This window comes from Lineus longissimus, chromosome 9 (assembly GCF_910592395.1).
Source record: "Lineus longissimus chromosome 9, tnLinLong1.2, whole genome shotgun sequence".
Lineage (NCBI taxonomy): Eukaryota > Metazoa > Nemertea > Pilidiophora > Heteronemertea > Lineidae > Lineus > Lineus longissimus.
The window spans coordinates 5,130,646-5,157,101 of NC_088316.1; the positions used below are offsets into that span (position 1 = coordinate 5,130,646).

Here is a 26,456-nt window from a genome sequence, read left to right on the forward strand (position 1 = left end):
AAAATTTCCGTGGTCAACTACCAGTTTACTTTGCAGCATTTACTTGCCCGACTATCCAGAATATCATATCAATATTTCAGATTCACAACCCCACGCAGTATTTGATGCGTCGCGGTCAAACATTGTTACTGCTAAAAGGCTTAAAAAATCAATTGTAGTCTTATCTCCATTTCAGATATCACCACAAAGTCTCGCACAAGTCATTTTTATGCAAGTTCTGTTGCGAATTGGTTCACATAAGTTAATTTGACATCCAAGTATTTCCCACGTCATCGTATAGTATTATAGTTACCTTATTGTATAGTCTTACAGTTCAAAATACTGGAAAGCCTACATTTTTCCGACTAGCATTTATTCAGTTATTAGCCAATAAAACCACCCCCGGTCGATCATGGGGTTGGACAGGCCAGATGCACTCGATCAGGTGTACGTGCAAAAATAAGGGTCCCACGACACGAGTTGATTAGCACGGGAACTCTGGGTGTTAAGCTCAAACCTCCTAAACCCCCATCGGCATGATACATTGAATCTGCTATTGCCCTACTCTGTGGAAGCCCTAGTGTATTCCATGGACTTCTAGAATTCCGAGCATTGATCAAGGGAAAACTCTGTTGATGTCAGACTTATTTCGGAAAAGTCAGGCAAAAGGAATAGACAAACGTAGATATTTCCACTCCTTCAGCCAACTGGCAGACAAATCTCAAAAGACGCTGCCTATTGCCAAATTAGCAGAATTCATAATTAATTTTTTGTGTTACACCTTTAAAGCAGAGGCGTAGCAAGGTTTCTGCTTGGGGGGGGGGGGGGGCGCAAAAAGTATTCGGTGGGGGCCGGGGCAAATTATACTTTTTGAAATATTTCGATGGGTCCGGGAAATAATTGTGTACACATTTTGCACCCTCTGGTCTTCATCGATCACCCAAGTGAAAAGAAGCAACGTGAACTATGAGGTTGAATGATTTCGATTTCTATTGTCGTCTCACATGCAATAACACGCAATTTTGAATTGATTTCAAACAATTTGGAATCTCGTAACTTAATCATCCTCATCGTCTTCGTCCGAGTCGCTGTTCGAGGCGCCGCTCTCCTCCACGACTTTGACAGGGGTGTATGAGTATTGGATCCCTGAAAACAAAGCAGTGGAAAAGTGGTGACCAACCCCTAGTCCGATGGCCCGATAGTCCGAAGGTACACTTCAATAAAATTCATTTTGAAAAGATCCCGCTAGTCCGATTGTCCGCTAGTCCGAAAATAGGGAAAATACCCGCTAGTCCGAAGGAAAAATGGTGCTATTCCGAAACATTCATTAAAAAAACAACCCTACCACTACCAACACCACCAAGTTGATATTGGTGTGGTCTCGGTTACCACATTTGTAACAAGATAGCAACGTCATATTTAAAGATTTTATCAAAACTTCAATTGTTTTGCATAATGAGAAACCTATATTTTAACATGACACACAGCATGCAATAATCTTAAATTTCTTCCTGTTCCTCGAAAATTTGAAACGTTTCATAATTGTTTTTAAAAGTTCAGAGATCTGGCGGTCAGCCAAATCATAAGCGTGTACATTCGTATTGAGCACTGTATCAATGTAGACGCTACAGATCTCCGGCATGTATGAAGAATTTCTAAAACCTTTCTAATTTTCGGCGAACAGGTATATAGATTTTAAAGCAACCATAGTATAGAAAATTCTTTCTAATCGTAAATGTATGCTTCAATGAATTGATAAGACGATGCGAAAAGCGCGAGAATAACCGAAAATCTAGAGTGGCTATAGATATTTGAAATACTTGTTCTGCCAAAAATTTAGAATCTAGAATTCATATTAACACCGTGACTGATTGAAGCTGACTATAAAATGCAACACTTACCGTATGATGCAGCATTGGCCTTTACTGTAAGAGATAAATACCAATAAGGTGTGTTAAACCCTAATTATTTTAGACAGTTTCGCTAACAAACAGACGAAATCATGCACACCGCCATTTGAACCGACTTAAATGATGTTCAATCTGTTAGCGACACAAAATACTTACCACTTACCTTTTTAGTAATTAACGCTGTGGTTTAAGGCTAGCTAGAGTATAAACTGGGTGATATAAAAAGATTACACGCTATTTGTTCTTTAAATTTCTGCCACATGTAGCTGATGAGATCATTGCCTTTTCCTTTCCATTACTTTAAATCTCGTAAACTGCATTGGTTGTAATGAGCATTTAATACATTTTTCGACACAAACTGCAGCCGGGTATAGCCGATCACCAATCAGTCTCTCAGACCACAGATTGAGTCAGATTAACTGTTTCAATCCCCTGGGGATGGTGTAACATTGACATTTGCTAATTTTGTGGTCAGATCAACGAAGCCTTCAATTATACAAAGCACCTACAGCAGTTCATACCACTGTCTTAATAGTGCCAGATTGGAGGTTAATGACACCCAAAAACCTGCTCAGGTGCAAAGTGCCGAAAAAAATTAAATGGCTCTAACACTGTACAATAAATTTACGCAAAAGTACAAAGTACTTACGCCATGGGAGGAAGAGGTCGGTGCTGGTAACTGGAAGGCAAGCAATATATCAAACGCAATAAAACATTTCATCATATGCCTTTTACGGCCTTCTTGGCGCGAGATGGTGCTTCACCAGCTTGGCGGCAATTTAGGACAAGTTGTAGCATTTTGGGGTTTATTTAACATTGTGCCTACCGAGTGATCTGAGTACACACCGTTTGCTTTTGTTCTTTTTGTGGAATTATAATTAGTTGTACCGCAGGAAAATCAGACGAAGGTACTCGCCATTCTTGTATAAATAACACATCGCATGCCCACTTTTTTACTTACTCTCGCACATATTCCCCATCTTCTTCGATCCCGGGGGGCAGGTCCCCTTGAACATGTCGATGTCGAATTCGCCGCCGATGGTAAATTGGCCGGATGAAGTATCGGTTGTACCTGAATACAAAATGTATGTATGTTATGAGTGTGAGGTAAATATGCACATTCATTCCATGACTGGGTCGAGAAAATCCTCGAGCCTCGTCGCTTGGATTCGGCCCAAAGTAAATGCCATCTGAAATCTGACATGGAATCATGTGAACTCAGCGTTAGGTAATTTTCCTCAAGTTGTTTTGACTGTAACTTACCAGTACCAGAAATCATGGTGTTTTTTGTTTCAGCTAACAAGGATGCCCTTCATTAAACACAACGCGAGCATCTGAGTATAACGTTTTGTGAAAACTGCGATTCAAAATTGTTTACCGCTTATGCAATACAAAATTTTTCGATAGAGTTGACATCGATTTTGTGCCACAGTGGTGACCTTTACATAATGCGTGGTTGGGTGTGAGATGGGGCGTAAATAACAAGGACGCAGCCCCAATCACCGCTTATTAGCCTTCACAATCGCGTCCCGCACTGGGTTTCCCCTGATTGCCATAGCATGAACGCATGCAAAATGCGCGTCTCAGCTTCGTTGTTTTCTGCTCATCGGATCGGATCGAACCAACAAAAAATTTGGATGTGCGATGCCTCATACTCAGAGCGAATTCGAGGTCGCACGCAAGCGTCACCGATTTGTTCTTTAATGCTTCTCTACTTCCAAACCAAACCAACAAAGCTTATCATTTTTCGAACAATATCTCATTGAAATAGGTTTTCACTGAATGCGAAGTGCCACTCTTTTGCATAAATTTGACATTGCATGCGATATCCGTATTGTTTTGGTACAATGCAGCCTGAAATAACAGCGCAATGCTTCATATTAGGGATTGAATGCGATTTTGCCTGAATTCCACAACGCATGCAGGCTCACGAAAAAAACCCACCTTTTGTTGGGTTAATTAGAGTAGCCTTTAAAATCACATTCAGTGGAAACCTAAACATCCTTAGCGCAATAAACATTACCAACGACAAGCCAACAGGTGACGATTCAATTTCAATCCTATAGACAAAACTCAAAACTGTGCATACAAACAATAAGTACTCGTTAATATGTATACTTACCCAGAGTGTTGACCTCCACCTTACCACCAGATGCAACATTGACAGGGTTGGCTGAAATCATACGTCGAGTGTCATAAAATAGCGACAGTGCTTCGTGATCAAGAAACAATAGACACATCTAATTGTTAGGCCTAAAAGTAGGCCCATTCAAGTATCATGACTTTTATTGAACAATAAGCCTTGGAATTATGTTTAAAAAGATCGAAAAACTAAATATGCACGTAAAATATATTCTAGCTCGGCAAAACAAATAAAGTAGTCGCAAAATATTAAACGGGAACACGAATAGAGATTTAGTAGGCAATTCATACTGGTTAAATGATCTTATTTCTAAGGTTTTCAGATTCTGCCCTCTGCTGGCTAAGCAGTGAGATCACCTGACTATAGGGTACCGAACATGTGTACCAGATGTGAGACAAATAGTCGCTGAAGTTAAGAAAAGTGCCGTAGTAAAGCCTAACGACCAATTTACACCACTGTGAACTTGAAATGTAGGTCAAATCAAAATCGGTATGACATGTGATGAACACTTGCTTGGAGTACCATCCACAAAAAAATATTATTTAAAACAAGTCACTAATAAGCGAGATATTGCACGTTTGACCTTTCAGTTTTGGCCCCCTGGTAGCCAAGTTTAGAATCATGTTGGACCAAAATTCAGTATCGGAGGTTATCTAACCTAATGGGTCATGTGTACCAAGTTTCAAATTGTAAGCTTTAGCCATGTTAGCGGTTAAGAAACTTGCCATTGATACACTCAAACGGCCAGTTTATGACATTTGACCTCAGCTCTTGAAAAATAGGACAAATCAAAAATCCATACGACGTGTAAGTTAACCTTGCGTGGAGTACCAAGTCACCAATAAGCAAGATAATGCACGATTTTCCCTTTGAGTTTTGGCCACTGTGGTGGCCAAGTCAAGACTCATATTGAACCGAAATTCAGTGTCGGAGGTCATCTGATGTAGGAATCATGTGTACTAAATTGCAAGTTCATAGATTTAGCGGTTGAGAAACGTGCCATAGTTACAATCAAACGGCTAATTTACGTAATTTGACCTCTGTGACCTTAAAAAGTAGGTGACATCAAAAACCCGTACGATATGAAATGTATCCATGCTAGGAAAATTAAAACCTACCATAACAATTTTATCCAAACCCAGTAATTTATTAGAGACATATCACACTTTTCGGGTTTTTACTTTTGGCCGTCTGGTGGCCAAGCCAAAAATCAGATCAGACCGAAAGTAAGCGTCAATAGGTCACCTGACCTGGGGCGTCCTGTACACATTGCCTTAGCGGTTAAGAAACGTTGATGATATTCTCGGAGAAAGAAATAGCCCTGGAAGACACTTATTAGTATGATGACATGAAGACGCCCCTCAATTGTGAAACTGCAGGATGACAATCAAAGTCTAATGGATTTGATAATGAGGCTTCGCATCTCTCACGAACTTTCTTGACAAATTGTGAATTCAAACAGATCACATGCATGATACAAATTTGACAAATTGTGAATTCAAACAGATCACATGCATGATACAAATAATTGGTTTTCGTACATCGTTATTCAATGAAAGATGCGGAAGCTCACTTAATGAATTATGACTTACGTTTGCACTTGCAGATAGGACAGCCATTTTCATCTTTCACATTCCCATTGGGGCAGAACATTCTACAAAGAGGTCCGCACTTCTTGCCTTCTGCAAGCAGAGGTCAGTGCAAATAATAAGACATGGCAACTTTTACATGACCTTTAGTTTAAGAACCTTATATTAAAAAAAAAACACCTGACAGTGTCTGCTTGTCATGGAGAACGTGTGTCTTTGAAAACGTATTTAGTGGATACCTTCTCTTAACAGTATATATCAATATATCCTAAATGCAATGAAGATTACCTATGAGAAGCCAACGGGAAATATTCAGTTGCAATCTTATAGACAAAACTCGAAACAGTGCATACAAACAATGATAGTACTCGTAAAAATGTATACTCACCAGATACTTCTCCTCCACCAACAACCTCGACAGGCTTGGCTGAAATCATACGTCGAGTGTCATAAAATTGCGTCAGTACAGGGTGATGAAAAAAAATAGATGCACCTAATTTTTTGGCCTAAAAGTAGTCCCATTTAAATATCAGGAATTTTATTGAACAATAATCTTAATAATTATGTTTAAAAAGAACGAAAAACTAAATCGGCACGTAAAATATATTTTAGCTTGGCAAAACAAAGATTTTCAGATTCTGAGTCCTGCTGGCCAAGCAGTGAGATCACCTAGGGTGCCGAACATGTGTACCAGATGTGAGACAAATAGTCGCTGCAGTTAAGAAAAGTGCCATAGTAAAGCCTAACGACCAATTGACACTATTTCACCACTGTGAACTTGAAAAGTAGGTCAAATCAAAATCGGTATGACATGTCATGAATCATTGCTTGGAGTACCATCCACAAAAAAAATTATTGAAAACAAGTCACTAATAAGCAAGATATTGCACTTTTGACCTTTTCAGTTTTGGCCCCCTGGTAGCCAAGTTTAGAATCATGTTGGACCGAAATTCAGTGTCGGAGGTTATCTGATGCAGGGATTCATGTGTACTAAATTGCAAGTTCATAGATTAAGCTTTTAAGAAGAGTGCCATAGTACAAATTCACGTCATTTGACCTCTGTGACCTTAAAAAGTAGGTCAAATCAAAAATCCGTACGATATGTGATGTATCCTTGCTGGGAAAATTAAAACCTACCATATCGAAAACGAGTCATCACACTTTTTAGGTTTTCACTTTTGGCCGTCTGGTGGTCAAGTCAAAATTAGATCAGGCCAAAACTCAGTGCCAGATCAAGAGAGGTCACCTGACCTGGGGCGTCCTGTGTACAAAAGTTCATAGCCTTAGCGGTTAAGAAACGCGTCACTGATTTTGAAACATGATACAGACGACGACCACGACGACGCAGACGAGGACGGACGACGAGGACATTACGTTATAGTATAGACCCTTTCTACGATGAGCCAAAGAGGCCGATGATAAATAATGCATTACACTTAGTTGATACTGCAAAACTGAAACACTCTAAACTTGAAGCTTGCACGTATACTTTTCGAAATCACCAAGAGGTTATTACTCGGTGAAGCAGTCTTGAGTGTCCCCAGGAAAAAGTGTCCTTTCCTAATATGGTGACGGCTTATGGTTTGATTTTTCTAATAGCCATTACCTTCAATTCCTCAGGTACATTGCAGATTGAAAGCGGAAATTTTTTTCCAGAATATTTTTGTCTCCGGGACACTCTATTCTACTGTAGGACAGTTAAAATGGTGTGGGTAGACACATGGGCACACTGGCCAGGTCATAACCGTATACGCCGCAAGGATTGTCCGATGATTTGTCAGGTTAACCAATAAGCATGAGCTGAACTAGTGTAAACAGGTCAGCTGCGCCTAGGGTGGTTCGCAATGGCTTTGTCGTTTGATGTTTGTAAATCCAACTTGGGGAAAAAAACCTACGCCGAAGTTTAGCAACTCCACCGAAGGTTTTGCAACGGCAAAAACCGAAGTTTTAGCCTTTCCGTAGTTTTTGGCACTTCACACACGCCTAGTGTTTATGATATGCGGCTAAAAGGGTTATAAATAACGAACTAGCAAATATTATTTACAATGTTTATTTTTCACCAATTAAGTCTAAACTGGTAAGTGATCGGAGGGCAAAAAAATATAAATCGTATAGCAAATAGAGTCCGACACACACTGTACACAGTCATATTTAGATATGAGCGTTCGACTCCCGCCTGAATTATAAACAATGAAGTCTCGCAACCCATTAAGTTTTTGCTCACAAGTATATCATTTATGCTTTACAGTGTATATGGTTTTCCAAAAAAAATGCACAAAGTGGCTTGACAAATCTTGGTAAACCAGTAAAAAAATTACCTTTTCTGAAGCATGATGATTTACATATAGTTGATAAGAAAACGTTAATTCGCACAAATCTATAAAATACTGCGATCCTTATTATATTTCTTGAATGTAATGCACCATAAATGTAATGCACAAAAACAACACAAAGTTGAACCGACACCAACCATGCCTACAACGTTCCGCCATTCGGCCGTTCTAAACGGCTTACCATCCACGTCTTGATCAAAACACTGTTTGGTATCCAGAGAGGGAGTCGTAAGTAATCGAGTGGATTGAGCAAGACTAGATATAAGAATGCAGCGAAAATTTGCTTTGAAAAAAGTATATTTTCTAACTCTTTTGATGACTATAGAATGCTGAACCAGTGTGATTTTCAAAATTGATTCGTCACAAGTTTGAAATCAAGTGTCAAAATTCGTACAGACACGACTTTTGCAGGGAAAGGGTTAAGTTTTGCAGCCAAGTCGTACGAAGTTGGTATCGTTTGGTGTCGTTACTATTGTAAGAGGTCAAACTATAAGTAGTAATAAACTCGTTATATTTCAGTCAATTTTGAATTTCAAAAACTATTTGTTAGAAAAATACATTGGCTAGTTTCCAAATGCATCGTAGCAAAATGCTGCACCCTTTTCTTTCGTGACTGGACAATTACACTTCTGATTTGCTTATCTGAGGATTGTATTAAGCCAAAGTCTTCATAATTCATACCGCTCCAAAAGGCGTTTTAGAGCTGTACGAATGGTTTTATCTTTAAGGAGATGTAAACGTTGTCATGGTGAAATAACGAAATATTGTGAATAATCAGCCTGAACGTAATAGGTGAGGATCAACCTAAAGGATATCAAACATCCATGTACAGTTGGTGCGACAGATAAAACAGACTGATTACCTGTATCAAGAATTCATAAAGACTTTATTTATTCTAGCCGGTATCAATAACAAAATTCTAAACCCTCAAAAACGTATCTAAAAGAACCATATACAATGATTTGAAATCGTCAATTTACGCCCTTTTATTAGAAATTGTTCATTCTGGATTAGACTAAGTTACATGGTAGTTAGCAAGTAAAACGATATAGCAAAACGTCAAATTGTAATTAAAATTAGAGATCATAATATACGCCGTGTTCCTAATGTGACCAGTGACTCATTCCGAGCTATTTCTTTCACTGAATTGTAGACATGGGCTGAATTGTAGACAAGGCCAACGCTAACGCCGTGTGTTCAAAACTTGAAATTTGAAATTGATTTGATTTTTTTTAATTATGTGAATACAATGAACTTAAGGAATTGAACCCGAGGCGGAGGACCTTGGTTGAGTTACCAAGACACTCTCGGGTGGAGCTAAAATACAGTCCAAACCCGAGCCGACAGGCGAGGGTTTGGACGAAATTTTAGCTCCACCCGAGAGTGTCTTGGTAACTCAACCAAGGTCCGAAGCCGAGGGTTCAATTTCTATTCTAAAATACCTCAAACTTAAAAAGATAGGCCACGAAATAACTTGAATATGTGCGAATTTGGCAAATTCCATCCATCGCCTGCCCGGAGCGCCGGTAGCGCCGTTGTTTACATTATGTTACGGCAGCGCGTATAGGAAGTCCGGATCGGCTCGCTCAAGTGACGCTAAAATCCGCGCAAATGGGCTATTTGGAGCGTTTTTCTCAGCAAATATGTGTAGTGCTCATTAAAAACCTTAGGGTGGTTGATGCTTCCTTGGCTGATTTGTGTTTGAAGCAGTGTTTTGAGAGCCTCAAACTTCTGAAGTGAGCTGTGTGCATGGTTCCACATTTTAGTGCAACCCGAGGGAACTTTGGTAGAGCATCTTGGTTGCGTGTCCAAAACACTCCACTCTCAGAACGAGGCTTATGCATTTTCCATTTAAAAGTTGACTTTACGGTACCAAGGTATTTTAGAATATAAATTTAAGCATTGCTTGTGTGTACCCGATATATACTCGATAGGTCAATATTCATCCCTTTGACATGTCTGGGTACTGCACTCCAATGTAACAACGTACAACTCTATTTGGCGCAGACAAAAATATATGAGTTTACTCACGGTGAAAGAAAATTCTCCCTCGCGTATAGTAGCCAACAAGAATATTCCATTGATGAGTTTACTCTCGGGGAAAGAAATAGCCCTGGAAGACACTGATTATGACATGACAGGATGATGAGCAAAGCCTTATATGGATTTGATAATGAGCCTCCGCATCGCTCACAAACTTTATTTACAAATTGTGAATTCGAATAGATCATATTCATGATCGATGCGGAAGCTCACTTAATGAATTATGACTTACGTTTGCACTTGCAGATGGGACAGCCATTTTCATCTTTCACATTCCCATGGGGGCAGAACATTCTACAAAGAGGCCCGCACTTCTTACCTTCTGCAAGCAGAGGTCAGTGCAAATAATTAGACGTGGTAACTATTACATGACCTTTAGTTTAAGAACGTTATGTTAAAAAAAACACGTGACTGTGACTGCTTGTCATGAAGAACTGAAAGCAGAAAAATTTGTTTATTTCTTTCGAATAGCGTGGTCCAGTTATTCCAATAAGCTGTCGTCCATTAGCGATCGCAGACGAAGAACAAGAAAATAACAGGGGCAAAGGCGGTCGGTGATGGGTTACAGGTATTTATGTGAACACCTCCGATATATATCTTTTTTACAGTCAAGAATTCACAGAATGATATGGCAAGACAATGCAGGTCAAGCCCTCGATCAACTAAAATCAAAATTTTTCTGGGAGCGCATTAATCGGGCATTCACACTCTAGATTTCAGCTCTGTCACCTATGGTGGTCCACCTAACCTAGATATGCACCCACCCATGGTCTGACCAGCCTTCTCCCCTGAACAGAGTGCTTAATGGTGTATGGAACTCGTTTGAAGAAAATGAACTGCTGTTCCACGATGTATACATGGTTGCAAATAGTTGCTTGCAGATAGACTTTTCACTAGGTTGTTCATGAATATGGGCTAGAACAGTCTGTGGTTGGTCACTGTAGACAAAGACACACTTGTTATAACAGTAATGTAATATCTCGGCATGCATAGTACGAGCACTCACTTCCCCATATATAGTAAATATCATAGTCACGTCTCTGGGATCATCCTTCCCGTTTACAGCAACTGCTAGCATGGGGAATATGGACATGTGCCTTGACGCCACTTCCAAGGCCTTGAAAGGGAAAACGTGACATTCTGAAAATTAACACTAGCTCGATCAAGGACTTTTCTTTGTCAGTTTCCAAACGGTGAACCTGATATAACTTCGAAAACAGCAGACCGGCAGGCAATATACCTATGTCGGGGCGATAAGCACTTTCAGAATAATTTGTGACACTGATACAGATACAAAAAATATTCGTTCGTTGGCATTTGTCCCAAATAGTTTTTGCTGATTTCTGTGACTGTTCAGAGACAGTTAAGTTTGTTCGTTCATTTTTTCGTCATCATCATGACCCGATAGTGGTTGCCATCTCCTTCAACCTTTGCCATAACGCCGCTGTGTGCGCCTTAAAAGAAATTAAATAGATTGCATGAAGATCAGACTCGTCCTAATCGCGACTGATCGCGCGGTAGTAACTAGTAACACAAAACATGTTTTCACACAGTTATTTTAGGCAGTATAAACATATTAGGTGTCTTAACCATATGTGTACAAATGGCCTGGCCACGCCTTCAGTAGAAACCCTTCAAATTAGCTGGGAGATCATTCACGAACAAACACTTTGCGACATCCGCAAAGAAGAAACACCTGTACTGATTATTCTGATTTTATAACTAACTTGCTGGCCTGACTGAAGAATCCACTGCCACTTTTTTGCTCTAATGAGAAATGCCCTTTATTTCGTCACTCAAACCGAAGCTAATGACCTTTTTTGGGAAATGGCAGTGAATTGTCAGGTCGCTCCTTCAACAACACTAATAATAGCCTTTATTCCTACAATCTCTAGCTGGTATATAACCCTGGTGTGATTACCACAGAGTACGGTTATTCTCCTTTCGAACCCAACAATGACCTGTGATTTTGAATATTTGAGTAGTATGTTCTGCAAATGATATGCAGCACAGAAATATTGATGTCATATAAATCTTTTCCTTCTGTCATCCAACTCGTTGGGAATCTACCTAAAGCATGCATGAACGATCTTGACCGACATGAAGGATTTCTTCCTTTCTCCGATCTTACCTCCCATCCCGACCGAAAGCTGTGGTCTTCCACCCGCTGAAAAAAATTGTAATTTATCGGATCAATTCTCTCACGATGGCGGCAAGTGATACTTTAAGAGATCAGCGCGAAACCAGCCAGTCAGGTTGCTGCTTTAATTGAAAGACTACTGAATGATGTGTCCACCACTGTTTTTGATGTCTGGCATCTCTCACCGTACAGGCATTCGATTGGTATAAAAAAAAAAGAGATATTGCAATCAGTATTGAATAAAATCATTATGTAACGGATGGTTCACCATGCGCATAAGCTATTTGTACTGATCTGGCACCTAAAACTAAAGCTGTGTCTTACTGGGCCTTTAAAACGTCTTGAAAACGTTTTAAGTCTTTAAAACGGTTTAGGGTGCCACACTAGAGGGTCCTTAAAACGTTTTGAAACCGTTTTAACGAGAACGATTCATGATACGCTTTCAAGTCGTCTTGAAACCGTTTCAGCTAAAACGGTTCTGTGGCATTTTGAATGTGGTGCTATCAATGCGTTGTACGCATGCGCATGAGTGATTTTTACTTTACTTCCGTTCTGAAGCTTACAACTTACAACCAAAACGACTTCAGTGTGACCCGCTCAAAACGATTTGAAGACGCTTTGAGAACGCTTTTAAAATCTAGTGTGGCCTGTGCGTTTTTGCTAAAACGTTTTCCGTCAGACGTTTTACGGAGAACGATTTCAGATCGGATTCAGTGGGAACACAGCTTTAGATGATTGCACTTGTTCAAGTGTAAGTGTGGGGAAGTGGCCTTTCAATGTTTCTATTTTTCCACTCTATTTTACAAATGGATAATGACAGATTGTCACAATATAGTGTACTTTATCCCACATGCCTTGCATTGTCAGGTCAGTGTTATTGAGTGCTGATTTCATATGAAGAGGTGTGGGCAGCCTGGGAAATGACTTCATACCAGTGCTTTCCGGCATCAAGCCTAACACTTCGCTATAATGTTCGAGGCAGACAATCGTACATTATCAAATAATCTTGTAAATAGTGTACAGTCATGCATGTATATATACGAGTCTTTTCTCATCAGTAGATGTATCGGCAACCGGCGACTGCAGATGTCAGAAGGCTGGTCATGATTTTGACTGGCAATCGTAGTGTTAAACTCGGTAACTAAAAATGACTAACCTCCAACTGATACTCCAATTCCTGGTTGATTGCCGGCACCTAAAAGTAAGAGCTGGAGAACTGGCAGCAGTGAAAAGAAATTCTCTCGTCCACTATACCCGTTAGGTTTCGGAAAAAGTTATGATGTAGTGCCGTTCACACTACACGAAAAAGGTAACATCGGATCCATGTATCTAAAATAACCCGCATCTACACATCACACTTAGATCCTGAATCACGCGAACTGGACAACACTAAAAAAAATAATCCGGAATTCCGATACTCTTCTGTCAGCAGCTGCTAAGGTGGCGCATCTAAAGAGTGGCGTCATCATGCAAAACTTGACGTGACGCATAATGTGACGTGACTATAACACGACGTCTCCTCCACCTGTAATAAACGGCTAAGCCATTTTTCAGTTAAACTGGCCCAATCCACACGCTCATAACTTTTTCCCAGAGTTTATTAGCGAGTAACGCTTTCACAGCCAAATAGATTCATCCAAGCCTGTCAAACCATGAAATTTTCGTTGCACGTTGTGTGAAGTGTGATAATATCCGGGATGGGGGGGGGGGGGGGGGGGGGTGAAATTAGGGGACTCCTACTTTTATGATTGCATGACATGTACATATCCGCAAAGACTGGACTTAAAGCTCCGCAATAAATCAAGTTTGATCAAAATTGAAGCACCCAGTCCACAGATATAGCAAATTAACTGTTTTATTTACATGTTACGTAACAGCCTTGATTAGGTTTCAAAGTAAAGTCAGGCGGCAGGTTTACTGACATAGATCAGGCTGATGTGGGATTTCTCACTATAAATAGTATAAATTTGTCTGTATTACCTTACCTTATTATAAGGTACATGTATATCGAAGCTTTGAATTAGAAATACATTATGATGGTTTAAGTATTGTATGAATTGATACATTTGATGCAATTTTTTGTAAAATGAATCAAATTCGAAAAATTAGTTAAGTTCTATAAATTTGCGTAAATTGTCTGTAAAACCTAAATTGGATTATATTTGTGTGTGTGTGGGGGGGGGGGGGGGGTTGTTTACTGTGAGATTTGGCTTCTAAAAAAAATATAACCGGTTTTCCAAAGAAATTATAAATTAGATTAATTTATTTTTTGGAATAAAATAACCTCACATATCAGACTTCATATATCAATTTTAAGAGCTTTTATTGATATTTGTCCTCCCAAGTAAGGCGATAGCCTGATCTACATCACAACTTTTGGTGAGCACGCCGCCTGGCTCTAACAAGCCAGTTGCTAGCCTGATAAGGTAATCTAGTTGTAAAACACATAAATGGCTATATCTTCAAAATGGATGGAACAAATCGCATGGGGTTTTCTATATTGTATAAACTGTTAGGTGCAGTTTTGAAATCGTCTTAGAGCAGGAAATGGTAAAATACCTGGAGTCATGGCCCTTAACTCGCGAATCAGCTTTTTGACCACAACGGGTTAATTTAGGCCCAAAACCACATAAAGTAGCCAATTAGACTGAAACTTCATAATTTTCTTCATTTTAAACACACCTAATTCTAAATTTCAGAAAGAAAAATTTTAAATTGAAAATACTATTCAACGAGTATGGTGAGACCACGCATTGATCTCAAACTGAACGATTTTCGTGAACAAACGGGAACTGAACAGAACAGAACAGAACAGAACAGGGAGTCGAATATACACTAATTTTGTCCTTGGCCCGACTCTCGTGACGCCATTTTTGACCTTGTCAGTGAGGAGGGCTCAACTCTCTCCATGGCCCTGGACTCCATGGGCTGTCCTCGAAGAAACCGAGAAGGACCACGTGACTACACATAACGAGCACGTGACATGTCGACAAAAAGCACGGTTTTTTACCCAATTCATGATTTTTAATTAGGAATTTAATGCGATCGTGTACACAAATTATAATACGGCTGTATGTATGTTGCTTTTGTTGTATTTCATTTCCTTTATCTTTGACTGACTTTTGTTGGACCAAAGATATATAAATTTTATATGTAATACGTGCATAGTTCGATCGGGCCGTGGATTATTTTGTATTGAATTAATATTATGATAACAAAGGGGTCCTGTCATCAAAACATGATTCACGTGATAAATATGGGTTCGGCTGGGTTCGAGTGCAACTTCTACACAACATGGGCATTTTTGACATGATACAACCCTCATCACTTTTCCAACCGAAATCGTCCTAGTGACTCGAGCACGAGTCATCTTTGTCCGAAGGTGGAGTTGGATGTATACTGTACCCCAAGATATATGATACGGCTTAACCCGCTGGCCATAGAGGATTTCCTTAATGGCCTATTGGTTGGCGCTGACATGTAAAGTAGCGTAGAGCGCATGGGTGACCAGCGCCTATGATAAATTGAATAAGTCTGAAAAATGCTATCCTTACCCCCGGCTCCACCATGGTAAATACCAGCGCCTGCAATTAAAATTAGGATGCAGTTGGACATGTACCTAAGCGTGACAATGTGGCAATATAGATAAGTCATACGTCATGTATTTGTGCTCATCGCGGCAGGGTACATACACTCGCCAATCAATCTGGTTGTTTTGTGGGCACCGCCTTTAATTGTGTTTTCCCTCTCGAGTAACTTTTTTAGCAAATAACTGCATCTGCAAATCTATTTACATATTTCATTTCTAAACGGCTATATTGGTTTCATACCTCCGGCTCCAAGAATGTGGTGGTAGAGGCCGCCTGCAATGAACAAATAAACAAACACCTATAGTGATTACACACTACAAACATTGATCAAAATCACTAGCAACAGACAATATTCAGCGTCTGGTTGTTCACGTACTTTCGGACATTTCTCAAACAAAAAGCTTCAAAGGTTAAAAGAATGAAAAAATGCTGTTGCTTTTGAGTGCTCAAAGACGCATGCAATGACCGAAACCTTGGTGTAAACAAGATATTGAAATCGCTGCGACCTGTCGCATGCGACAAAAATCTCGCATTTTATGCGGCAAAATCGACATTCTGTAGCTACTCCCCTCGGCCTGTCATGTATCTATGAACACCATTCGTTGAGTGATGTGAGGTCAGTTTCATGTAAAATCCTTTGTTTTGCGATATTGTTTGTGCCACAGCAAAATCATATTTGTAAACATTACTTTAAAAATTCTACCAACTTTTAATCAATAATTTATGCATATCAGCTTCCAACAATTTTGTTGAGTCATTTATATTAACTAAAGTATTACCTCTTCTTCCAACTCTATAATTTCGTCGGCCTGAAATCAGACATTCCTTTTTGTGAGTAACAGCTGGTTGCGATCGCTTACCATCAACATATAGCATCACGAATGTTTGCGATATATACCGATACCCACTACGGATGTAGTGGAGAGGCAAAGCCTTTGCATCCACCTCAGGCAAAAGCTATACAGAGACGGTCGTGTTATCGGTTTGCAACTTTTTTTAGTAAATAACTGCATCCGCAAATATCCATGCAGTATTTATTTATTTTAATTAAAAAACGGCTATGTTGGTTTCATACCTCCGGCTCCGTGAATGTTATGGAAGAGGCCCCCTGCAATGAACAAATAAAACAAACGCCTAAAGTGATTACACACTACAAATAATTATCAAAATCACTAGCAACAGACAATATTCAGCTACTGGTTGTTCACGGACTTTCGCACATTTCTCAAACAGAAAGCTTCAAAGGTTTAACGAAGTATGAATACTCCATATACAAATTTTGTTGGTTTTGAGTGATCAAAGACGCATAGAATGACCCAAACCCTGGTGTAAACAAGATATTGAAATCGCTGCGACCTGCCACATGCGATAAAAATCTCGCATTTTATGCGACAAAATCGACATACTGTAGCTACTCCTCTGCACCATTCGTTGAGTGATGTGAGGTCAGTTTCATGTAAAATCCGTTGTTTGGCGATATTGTTTGTGCCCCAGCAAAATCATATTTGTAAACATTACCTTAAATATTCTACCAACTTTTAATCAATAATTTATGCATATCAACTTCAAACAATTTGGTCGAGTCATTTATATTAACTAAAGTATTACCTCTTCTTCCACCTCTATAATTTCGTCGGCCTGAAATAAGACATTACTATTTTGTGAATAACAGCTGGTTGCGATTCCTTACCATCAACATATAGCATCACGAATGTTTGCGAAATACACCGATACCCACTACGGATGTAGTGGAAAGGCAAAGCCTTTGCATCCACCTCAGGCAAAAGCTATACAGAGACGGTCGTGTTATCGGTTTGTAACTTTTTTTAGTAAATAACTGCATCCGCAAATCTCCATGCAGTATTTATTTATTTCAATTAAAAGACGGCTATGGTGGTTTCATACCTCCGGCTCCGTGAATGTTATGGAAGAGGCCGCCTGCAATGAACAAATAAAACAAACGCCTATAGTGATTACACACTACAAATAATGATCAAAATCAATAGCAACAGACAATATTCAGCTACTGGTTGTTCACGGACTTTCGTATATTTTTCAAACAGAAAGCTTCAAAGGTTTAACACAGTATAAATACTCCATATACAAATTTTGTTGCTTTTGAGTGATCAAAGACGCATGGAATGATCGAAACCCTGGTGTAAACAAGATATTGAAATCGCTGCGACCTGCCACATGCGACAAAAATCTCGCATTTTATGCTAAAAAATCGACATTCTGTAGCTACTCCCCTCGGCCTGTCATGTATCTATGGACACCATTCGTTGAGTGATGTGAGGTCAGTTTCATGTAAAATCCGTTTTTGGCGATATTGTTTGTGCCCCAGCAAAATCATATTTGTAAACATTACTTTGAAATTCTACCAACTTTTAATAATTAATTTATGCATATCGACTTCCAACAATTTTGTTGAGTCATTTATATTAACTAAAGTATTACCTCTTCTTCCACCTCTATAATTTCGTCGGCCTGAAATAAGACATTACTATTTTATGAGTAACAGCTGGTTGCGATTGCTTACCATCAACATATAGCATCACGAATGTTTGCGATATATACCGATAGCCAGTACGGGTGCAGTGTAGAGGCAAAGTCTTTGCATCCACCTCAGGCAAAAGCTATACAGAGACGGTCGTGTTATCGGTTTGTAACTTTTTTTAGTAAATAACTGCATCCGCAAATCTACATGCAGTATTTATTTATTTCAATTAAAAAACGGCTATGGTGGTTTCATACCTCCGGCTCCGTGAATGTTATGGAAGAGGCCACCTGCAATGAACAAATAAAACAAACGCCTATAGTGATTACACACTACAAATAATGATCAAAATCAATAGCAACAGACAATATTCAGCTTCTGGTTGTTCACGGACTTTCGTATATTTTTCAAACAGAGAGCTTCAAAGGTTTAACGCAGTAAAAATACTCCATGAACAAGTTTTGTTGCTTTTGAGTGATCAAAGACGCATGGAATGACCCAAACCCTGGTGTAAACAAGAGATTGAAATCGCTGCGACCTGCCACATGCGACAAAAATCTCGCATTTTATGCTACAAAATCGACATACTGTAGCTACTCCCCTGTAATGTATCTATGAACACCATTGAGTGATGTGAGGTCAGTTTCATGTAAAATCCGTTGTTTGGTGATATTGTTTGTGCCCCAGGAAAATCATATTTGTAAACATTACTTTAAAAATTCTACCAACTTTTAATCAATAATTTATGCATATCAACTTCCAACAATTTTGTCGAGTCATTTATATTAACTAAAGTATTACCTCTTCTTCCACCTCTATAATTTCGTCGGCCTGAAATAAGACATTACTATTTTATGAGTAACAGCTGGTTGCGATTGCTTACCATCAACATATAGCATCACGAATGTTTGCGATATATACCGATAGCCAGTACGGGTGCAGTGTAGAGGCAAAGTCTTTGCATTCGCCTCAGGCAGAAGCTATACGGAGACAGTTGTGTTTTCGGTTTGTTCGGAATTATGAAGTTATAAACCAGCAACATGTATCTGCAAAATGCAGTCTTCTTCTCTCAAAGACATTCAAATCTGGTCCTAATTTTATCATATCGCAAAATCGCACCTTTCATCCCAATTTGCTTTTGCTATACATGTTGTTAATGAATATAATTTCTTGCTCAAGTTGTCAAATTTCACTTAAATATATTGAGAAGATTTAAAAACCTGCAGCTATGTCGATTTCGTTTTCAATCACGGTTATGGTTTTAACGATACCAAGACCGACTTATTAACCAATCAATGTAGCAAGTGATTTTAGCCATTGGACTATTCTTATTGACGACTACTTATTAACAAGAAAGCGTCCTCGAGCCACGAAAAGTCTATGTCTATATCATATACGGCTAATACCTCCTCTTCCTCCTAGGTGCGCGCCCGCTCCAAAGCGTCCAAATCGACCAAAGTTGAGGCCAGCACCAGCTTTCAAACTTCCACGGCCCCCGAGACCGATACGCCCTCCAATTCCTGCGCCATTTTTAAAGCCTGCTCGCCCTCCGAGGCCAACACGTCCTCTTCCTCCTAGGTGCGCGCCCGCTCCAAAGCGTCCAAAACGACCAAAGTTGAGGCCAGCACCAGCTTTCAAACTTCCACGGCCCCCGAGACCGATACGCCCTCCAATTCCTGCGCCATTTTTAAAGCCTGCTCGCCCTCCGAGGCCAACACGTCCTCTTCCTCCTAGGTGCGCGCCCGCTCCAAAGCGTCCAAAACGACCAAAGTTGAGGCCAGCACCAGCTTTCAAACTTCCACGGCCCCCGAGACCGATACGCCCTCCAATTCCTGCTCCATTTTTAAAGCCTGCTCGCCCTCCGAGGCCAACACGTCCTCTTCCTCCTAGTTGCGCGCCCGCTCCAATGCGTCCAAATGGACCAAGGTCGAGGCCAGCACCAGCTTTCAAACCTCCACGGCCCCCGAGACCGATACGCCCTCCAATTCCGGCGCCATTTTTTAAGCCTGCTCGCCCTCCGAGGCCAACACGTCCTCTTCCTCCTAGTTGCGCGCCCGCTCCAATGCGTCCAAATGGACCAAGGTCGAGGCCAGCACCAGTTATCAAACCTCCACGGCCCCCGAGACCGATACGCCCTCCAATTCCTATGCCATGTCCTAAATCTACACGCCCTCCGATTCCAAATCCATGGCGTCCTTCGTGACCATTGCCTCGTAATACTGAAATAAATAGACAAATTCATTAGATCATTGATTCAAAATTAATTGAAAGAAATCGGCCAAGTAATCTTTGCACAGCGTCCCAAAAAGACAGTGACATTCTCTAACGCAGATTTGCTATTGCGGATATGCAACAGTATACTCACGGCCGAATAGGATGCCTTCAATGCCTCCAATGTTTAGACATACGGCGGCAACTAAAAGCGATACTGCTATTTTCCCCATGTTGTATTTCTGCAAAGAAAAAGCGCTTCTCAGTTTAAGTATTATTGTTGGCATTCCGGCTAAAGAAATTGATACCGAACTGGAGGTGTTTGTTGTTTCGCCAGAACCGCGAGGGTGGAGCTAAAATGAAGACCAAAACGGTGGCTTAGCCGAGGTTCTGGCAAACATTTTAGCTCCACCCAAGCAGTTATGGTGAGACAATGAATACTGACAGTGAAGTATCAATTTCTATTCTAAAACATCTTCTCAAATTAGATAACGAAAGATGTGGTTTTAAATGCTTTTTGACTGCTTCCATATTTTGCACCAACACCGTGTAGGTGATATGGCTTCCCGAATCGAGTCGAGCTCCTAATAAAGGCGGTGATTCAAATTTTACTGTACGAGGGGTATATGTCAGTAAAGCAGTGAAGCAGACGGTATTCAAAGTGGTTCTTATCGACAACAAGTCAACCTTGAATATTTTACAAGGAATGCGTAATGTCCAAAACAGGTAATGTACGCGTTACAGTCAGAAGACATTGAATATTGAATTAATACACGAATTACACACCATATCGCGTTTGAACCATTTTTGCCTACTACTTTGGCATTAGACGACTAGGCTTTCTTGAAACGTGGATGTACGTACGTCGTACCGCTTCTGAAAGTGTCGAGATCCGTATCGTAGTTCCATTTGATTAGGAGAATAACAATTTAATGATATTTATACATTATCGCAGTCAACTTTCTTACTGTACGAGGGGTAAAAAATGTATGTCCTCACATGTCAGTCCATGATTTCGACAAATTGCAAGCTATTAGCTGCATGCAGGCGATTTTATTGATAACAACATAGTTTATATATTCATTTAAGTGATAGGCGGCTTTTTATTGCAGTATGTTAATATTTTGTTCTTCCTCTGGTTCATCAGTAAACTATTTTTTTAAACGTCTTTGATGTTTTCCAATTTAGTTTCAGCTCTTGGATGGAAGAAAACCGCGTTATTCGTTATTTCTAGTGCGCATCAATCCTTGCGCGAAAGACCTTTTAATACCGCCACGTGAGTGCACGCCGAGATCCGAGATCCGAGTTCACATCATCCCGCTATTAAGACGCGATATCTGCAACAAGACATCACAGGGTAGATCCTAACTGCAGGAAACGTCTCACTAGTGCATCGTTCCACGTGGAAAGGGTCGATGCATGAAGGTCAACATCGGAAAAGCGCGATAATTCAGTCAGATTTTGAATTTTTCCTTCTTTTGTGCAATTTGTTGATGGAAACTACTAATGTAGAATAGGAGGTGACTGGGAAGCCGACAGCTTGGTAATATTGCCATTTATAATACCAATAGTCCTCATTTTGGTTTAATTGTTGCTTTAAAATTCTACACATACAACTATCATTATAGGGACCTACTACATGTGTTTTAGCTTTATGCATGGACCTGTGTTCAAAATAATCCTTGGGTAATGGCTTCAGATATATCCGAATAGTTTAGTGAATTTCTTTTGGGAAAAAAGTGTACATCCAGACAGCAGTTTATTGATAGATGTGTTTTGCATTATAACCAATCAGAAATTTTCTGAAATTCTGGATTTTCCGTGAAGTCAGATTTTACGCGAAATCTAAGTCGTGTATATAGGTGGTGATGGCCTAGACCAGGCAGAAAAACATACCAAATGAACGAGCCAGAACTTTGACCTATATTGTTCGAGGAGCGCGATTTACGTATGATAGAAAGACACATTAAAAAGCGAATGTTGGTATCACTACGACTTGGGATTATGAAGGAACCTCATTTATCATTGAAATTGTCCAGACTCATTATTTCATGGCGTATCAATACAGTAGAACCTCCCTTAGCAGACACCTCTCTATTAAGGACACACTCTATACTAAGATCACTAGTTTTGGTCCCAAATAGGGCGTTTCCATTCAATTTGACCTCTGTAATCAGGACACTTCTCTATTAGGTCACTTGCCAGTCCCGAGGGTGTTCTTAATAGATAGGTTCTACTGTATATGTAATAAGTATGAATATTTTAAGTTTAAGACACCCAGGTCTCTTCATTGATAGCCCCGGCCAGTAAGTGTATTGGAGTCGACACCATGATGGCTGAAAAATATGTGTTCAGCCATGCGAGCTGTCTCTTACAGGTGCTATCTTTGATTCAAGCTAATGTTTTTAGTACCGGTATAGAATAAGAAAACCGTCTGAGTCGCCGGTCCGAGTCACCGGATCAGCGCGAGATGATTTTCTACCGGCTGAAAGCTCGAGATTGCAGGTCAAAAGCTCGGCAAGAAATCCCGTTCGCTCCTCCTTATGGGAATCTGAGAAAACTCCTCTTTTTCAGCAAGTCCCATTAGGAATGAAAACAAAATTTTGAAAGTAGCGAGAAGTTTAGAAAGTTTGTCCGCCAGTCGAATAAAATAAATGGCCATGGATAGATGAATAAATCTTGTACTCCTTTAAAAGTGTGCCTAAAGTCATGCTGTATTATAGTGTTCGGCTCGGATCTATACGTATCCTCGATTTCCTCAGCGCTGATTCACACCATCTTACGAGTTGCCGTATCGAAGGCTTTGAATCAGGGTCTACTTGCGTTTTTGCTCAATGGCGACACCTGTTCGGATATGATGAAGGCCTCTCGGGATCGGATCAAGCCTTGACCTGGTCGATCTCTGGGCCTACTTCTGAGGTCATCAGGGGGCGCTTATTTATTCAAGCAGAACGATTTGGCTCCAAGTAACCTTGACTATGACTGGATAATTAAAGGACCATTGGCATTATCAATGACAATATTACCAAGTCACCTCCTATTTTACATCAGTAGTTTCCATCAACAAATTGCACAAAAAAAGGAAAAATTCAAAATCTGACTGAACTATCACGCTTTTCCGATGTTGACCCCGATTTGACCCGAGTTAGCTCTCCAAGCGTCGATCCTTTCCATGTAGAACGATGTAATAAAGTAAAGCGTTTCCTGGAACCATGGATGCTAATATTGATTTTTCCGACGCCACGGTGATGGCGCTTGATAAACCCGTCTATCGCGACGGTAATGGAAATGACGGCGTCTATGGTCATAATAGCTGGGTGACGTGCACTCGGATCTTGGCCTGCACTCACGTGGCGGGAAACTGGTCTTTCGCGCCAGGACTTGTGCGTACTAAAAATAACGAAGAATGCGTTTTTCTACTATCTAAGAGCTGATTGAAACAAATTTGGAAAAGCATCAAACACGTTTAGGAAAACTTCTAAAAAATTACTAATGAGGCAGAAGAAGATCAAAATATACTGCAATAAAAAGCCGACCATTCCTTCGTCACCATCTCAATAAGTGTATGCAGATAATGCGATAATGCAATAATATAAAAAGTAAAGGACTTAGTGCCCCCCCCCCCCCCTTTAGGTCGAACCCCCCTACAATAGCATAACGTTTTTACCCAGTAAAATGGAGGGGAACCCCACCCCCACCCCCTTGTTGGAATCATCCATAGTTCCTTCCGACACTTTTTTGTTTTGGTAATACATTGTCCTTAGTGAGTGTAAGCCACTTTTATATATAATTCGGGGGACACCCCCCCCCCCCCCGCATCCCCCTTTTTAGCCTTGCGACCACGCAGATGGTCCACCCCTCCAGTTTTTAAGAGTAGTTCATATTTGTTCCAATCATGGCAAATTGGTTCAATGATGCTACAAGCCTATACACGCTTCCCGAAATTGGTGGCTTGCATTGGAACTAACTTTTTCCCCTTGTCCGTCATTAAAGGCATTCAAGTGTGTTGGTCAACCATGACTATCTCCTTTGTCCCTCCACCATAGGGCTAGTTTCCCCTTATGACATCACTATTTCGGACACTCAGCGCCCCATTTCTGGAAAGGTGTATACAAGGCCTAGAGATGAAATTCACCGATCTATGGATCTCTTGTGCTTTGGTTTTAGAGGTGAATTAAGGGAGTCAAATCACTATTGCATTTCAAATCAAGCGCAGGAAGTCTACTCGGTGTTATAACAAACAGACTATAACAAAAATAAACCATTGAACTACAGGCCCTGTGATGTAATCACCTGGTATGGTAATGTACCATGATTGGTTACCATGATCATAGGCCATCATAGGATCATGTTTATTTACATAATACAAAGGAATAAAGTCCACCCATGACTAAAAATGATAAGTTTAGTTTGAATTTACATCATTTTAGGCATTAATTTCATGACTAGCTTGGCCCTACTGATGCCTTTAGCTAGGATAAGTCACTAATTTGTGCGTTATCCGCTAGGGTGCAGAAATTCGATCATTCATGGAGCTCTAGCCAATGTGCTCGCGCAATCGGTGTTGGACTATGATTATGATTTTGCTTGTGAAGAGACAAGACCACCATTGATTTTTTAAGGCTTTTAGCAGTTAAATTGTCCATGTTTGACCGCGACGCATCAGATGCTGCGTGGGGTTGTGAATCTGAAATTTTGATATGATATTCTGAACAGTCGGGCAAGTAAATGGTGAAAAATGAACTGGTAGTTGACCACGGAGATTTTTTGATAATCAACAAATTGGACAGACATTGATATTTCCACTCTTCAGCCAACTAGCAGAAAAATCTCAAAACACGCCCCCTATTGCCAATTTAGCAAAATTCAAAATCAACTTTTTCATCAAACAATTTCTTTCCAGATATTATCTGTAGACTAGCCACACCAAATATGTTTTCAATACCTCTCCAAATATGTACTTGAAAACATGCACGCGTCTAATTGATAGGTCTGGAATTTCCAACCTATGAATATTCAATGGTGGTATTGTCTCTGAAATGCTGCTAAATAGATCAAGTTAAATCGTTAAAAACATGTTGATTGTTCAGGCTTAGAAACAAGACCAAATTAAATTCCTAGTCATTGAGGTTTGTGTTCTTTTGACATCGCCCGTTTTTGAACGTTTTATGATTGACCGAGTTTTGTCTATGTCACGTGACCTCGGAAAATAACACCTTTTTTGTAGGCCTAATTTGGTATTATACTTCGAATTATTATGCGAGTTGCACCTTCACCATCTGGTTGAAAGTGCAGCAGAAACATGTCCAGCAAATAATTATCAGTTTATATTAAATTTTTAAAACCGGAGACACCCGCCAGCCTGAACTCAGAGTGATATAAGTGTCCCGTTCATTTTCCCTACTGTATCCAGATTTTTAGGTGAATACGTGTAGGGTAGTTTTCCTTTGGACCGGAGTGGCGATTATTATGTTTGTTCGTCGAATCGTGGCAGCTCTAGCAATTTGGTCAATTGACATGTTAAAGTAGATGCAATGATGATCCATGCAAGACGGTTAGTTTCTAAACCCATGCAAGGAAAGGCGCGTTTTCTATTGGTATAGGTACATATTTTAAAAGCTGTTCTATTGAATAGATTTTAGAAAAATCTAGGAAATTCGGGAATTAGTTTCGATATTGTGATATTTGGCTTTTTGGCCTCGATCTGCCCCTAACTCCGCTATCGGATAAACTGATACAGCAATTACCCTAAAGTGGACCTAGGATAGAATGTAATGGGGAAAGTTTCAATAATACGCTTTGATATCTTTACAGTTTTAAAGTACTGGGTCTCTATACAATCACGACTTAATCTGTTACCTGGCTCAAGGGACAGAGATTTTTCCAGAGGGGACATTTAAAACTGCTTAAACCGGACCAAAGATCTAGATAAGACTAAAAATTCGACTTACATGTACTTGTTAACGTCTGGTCTGAAGCACACGTTGGCTCTTTGTGCCTCGTGGTGCATTTGCATACCAT

General features: G+C 40.0%; 1 protein-coding gene across 24 annotated transcripts; it reads right to left on the reverse strand.

The window, feature by feature from the left end:
* Positions 1-957: 957 nt before the first annotated feature.
* Positions 958-26,456, reverse strand: LOC135493589 (uncharacterized). 24 transcript variants are annotated; one of them, XM_064781015.1, is made up of 21 exons: positions 26,387-26,456; positions 20,590-20,677; positions 19,631-20,443; positions 19,026-19,055; positions 18,482-18,514; positions 18,185-18,214; positions 17,633-17,665; positions 17,336-17,365; positions 16,803-16,835; positions 16,507-16,536; positions 15,968-16,000; positions 15,692-15,721; positions 13,294-13,332; positions 10,230-10,319; positions 6,010-6,048; positions 5,625-5,714; positions 4,012-4,062; positions 2,851-2,961; positions 2,539-2,568; positions 1,881-1,904; positions 958-1,125 (listed from the first exon to the last, which is right to left on the reverse strand). In XM_064781015.1, the coding sequence occupies exons 2-21, from the start codon at positions 20,666-20,668 to the stop codon at positions 1,037-1,039; spliced, it is 1,737 nt and encodes a 578-aa protein (XP_064637085.1). In that variant the 5' UTR covers positions 20,669-20,677; positions 26,387-26,456; the 3' UTR covers positions 958-1,036. The 24 variants fall into 24 exon arrangements, with proteins under 24 accessions (XP_064637085.1, XP_064637086.1, XP_064637088.1 ...); XM_064781016.1 differs by lacking the exon at positions 26,387-26,456 and adding an exon at positions 25,390-25,393 and having other exon boundaries at positions 20,590-20,676; XM_064781018.1 differs by lacking the exon at positions 13,294-13,332.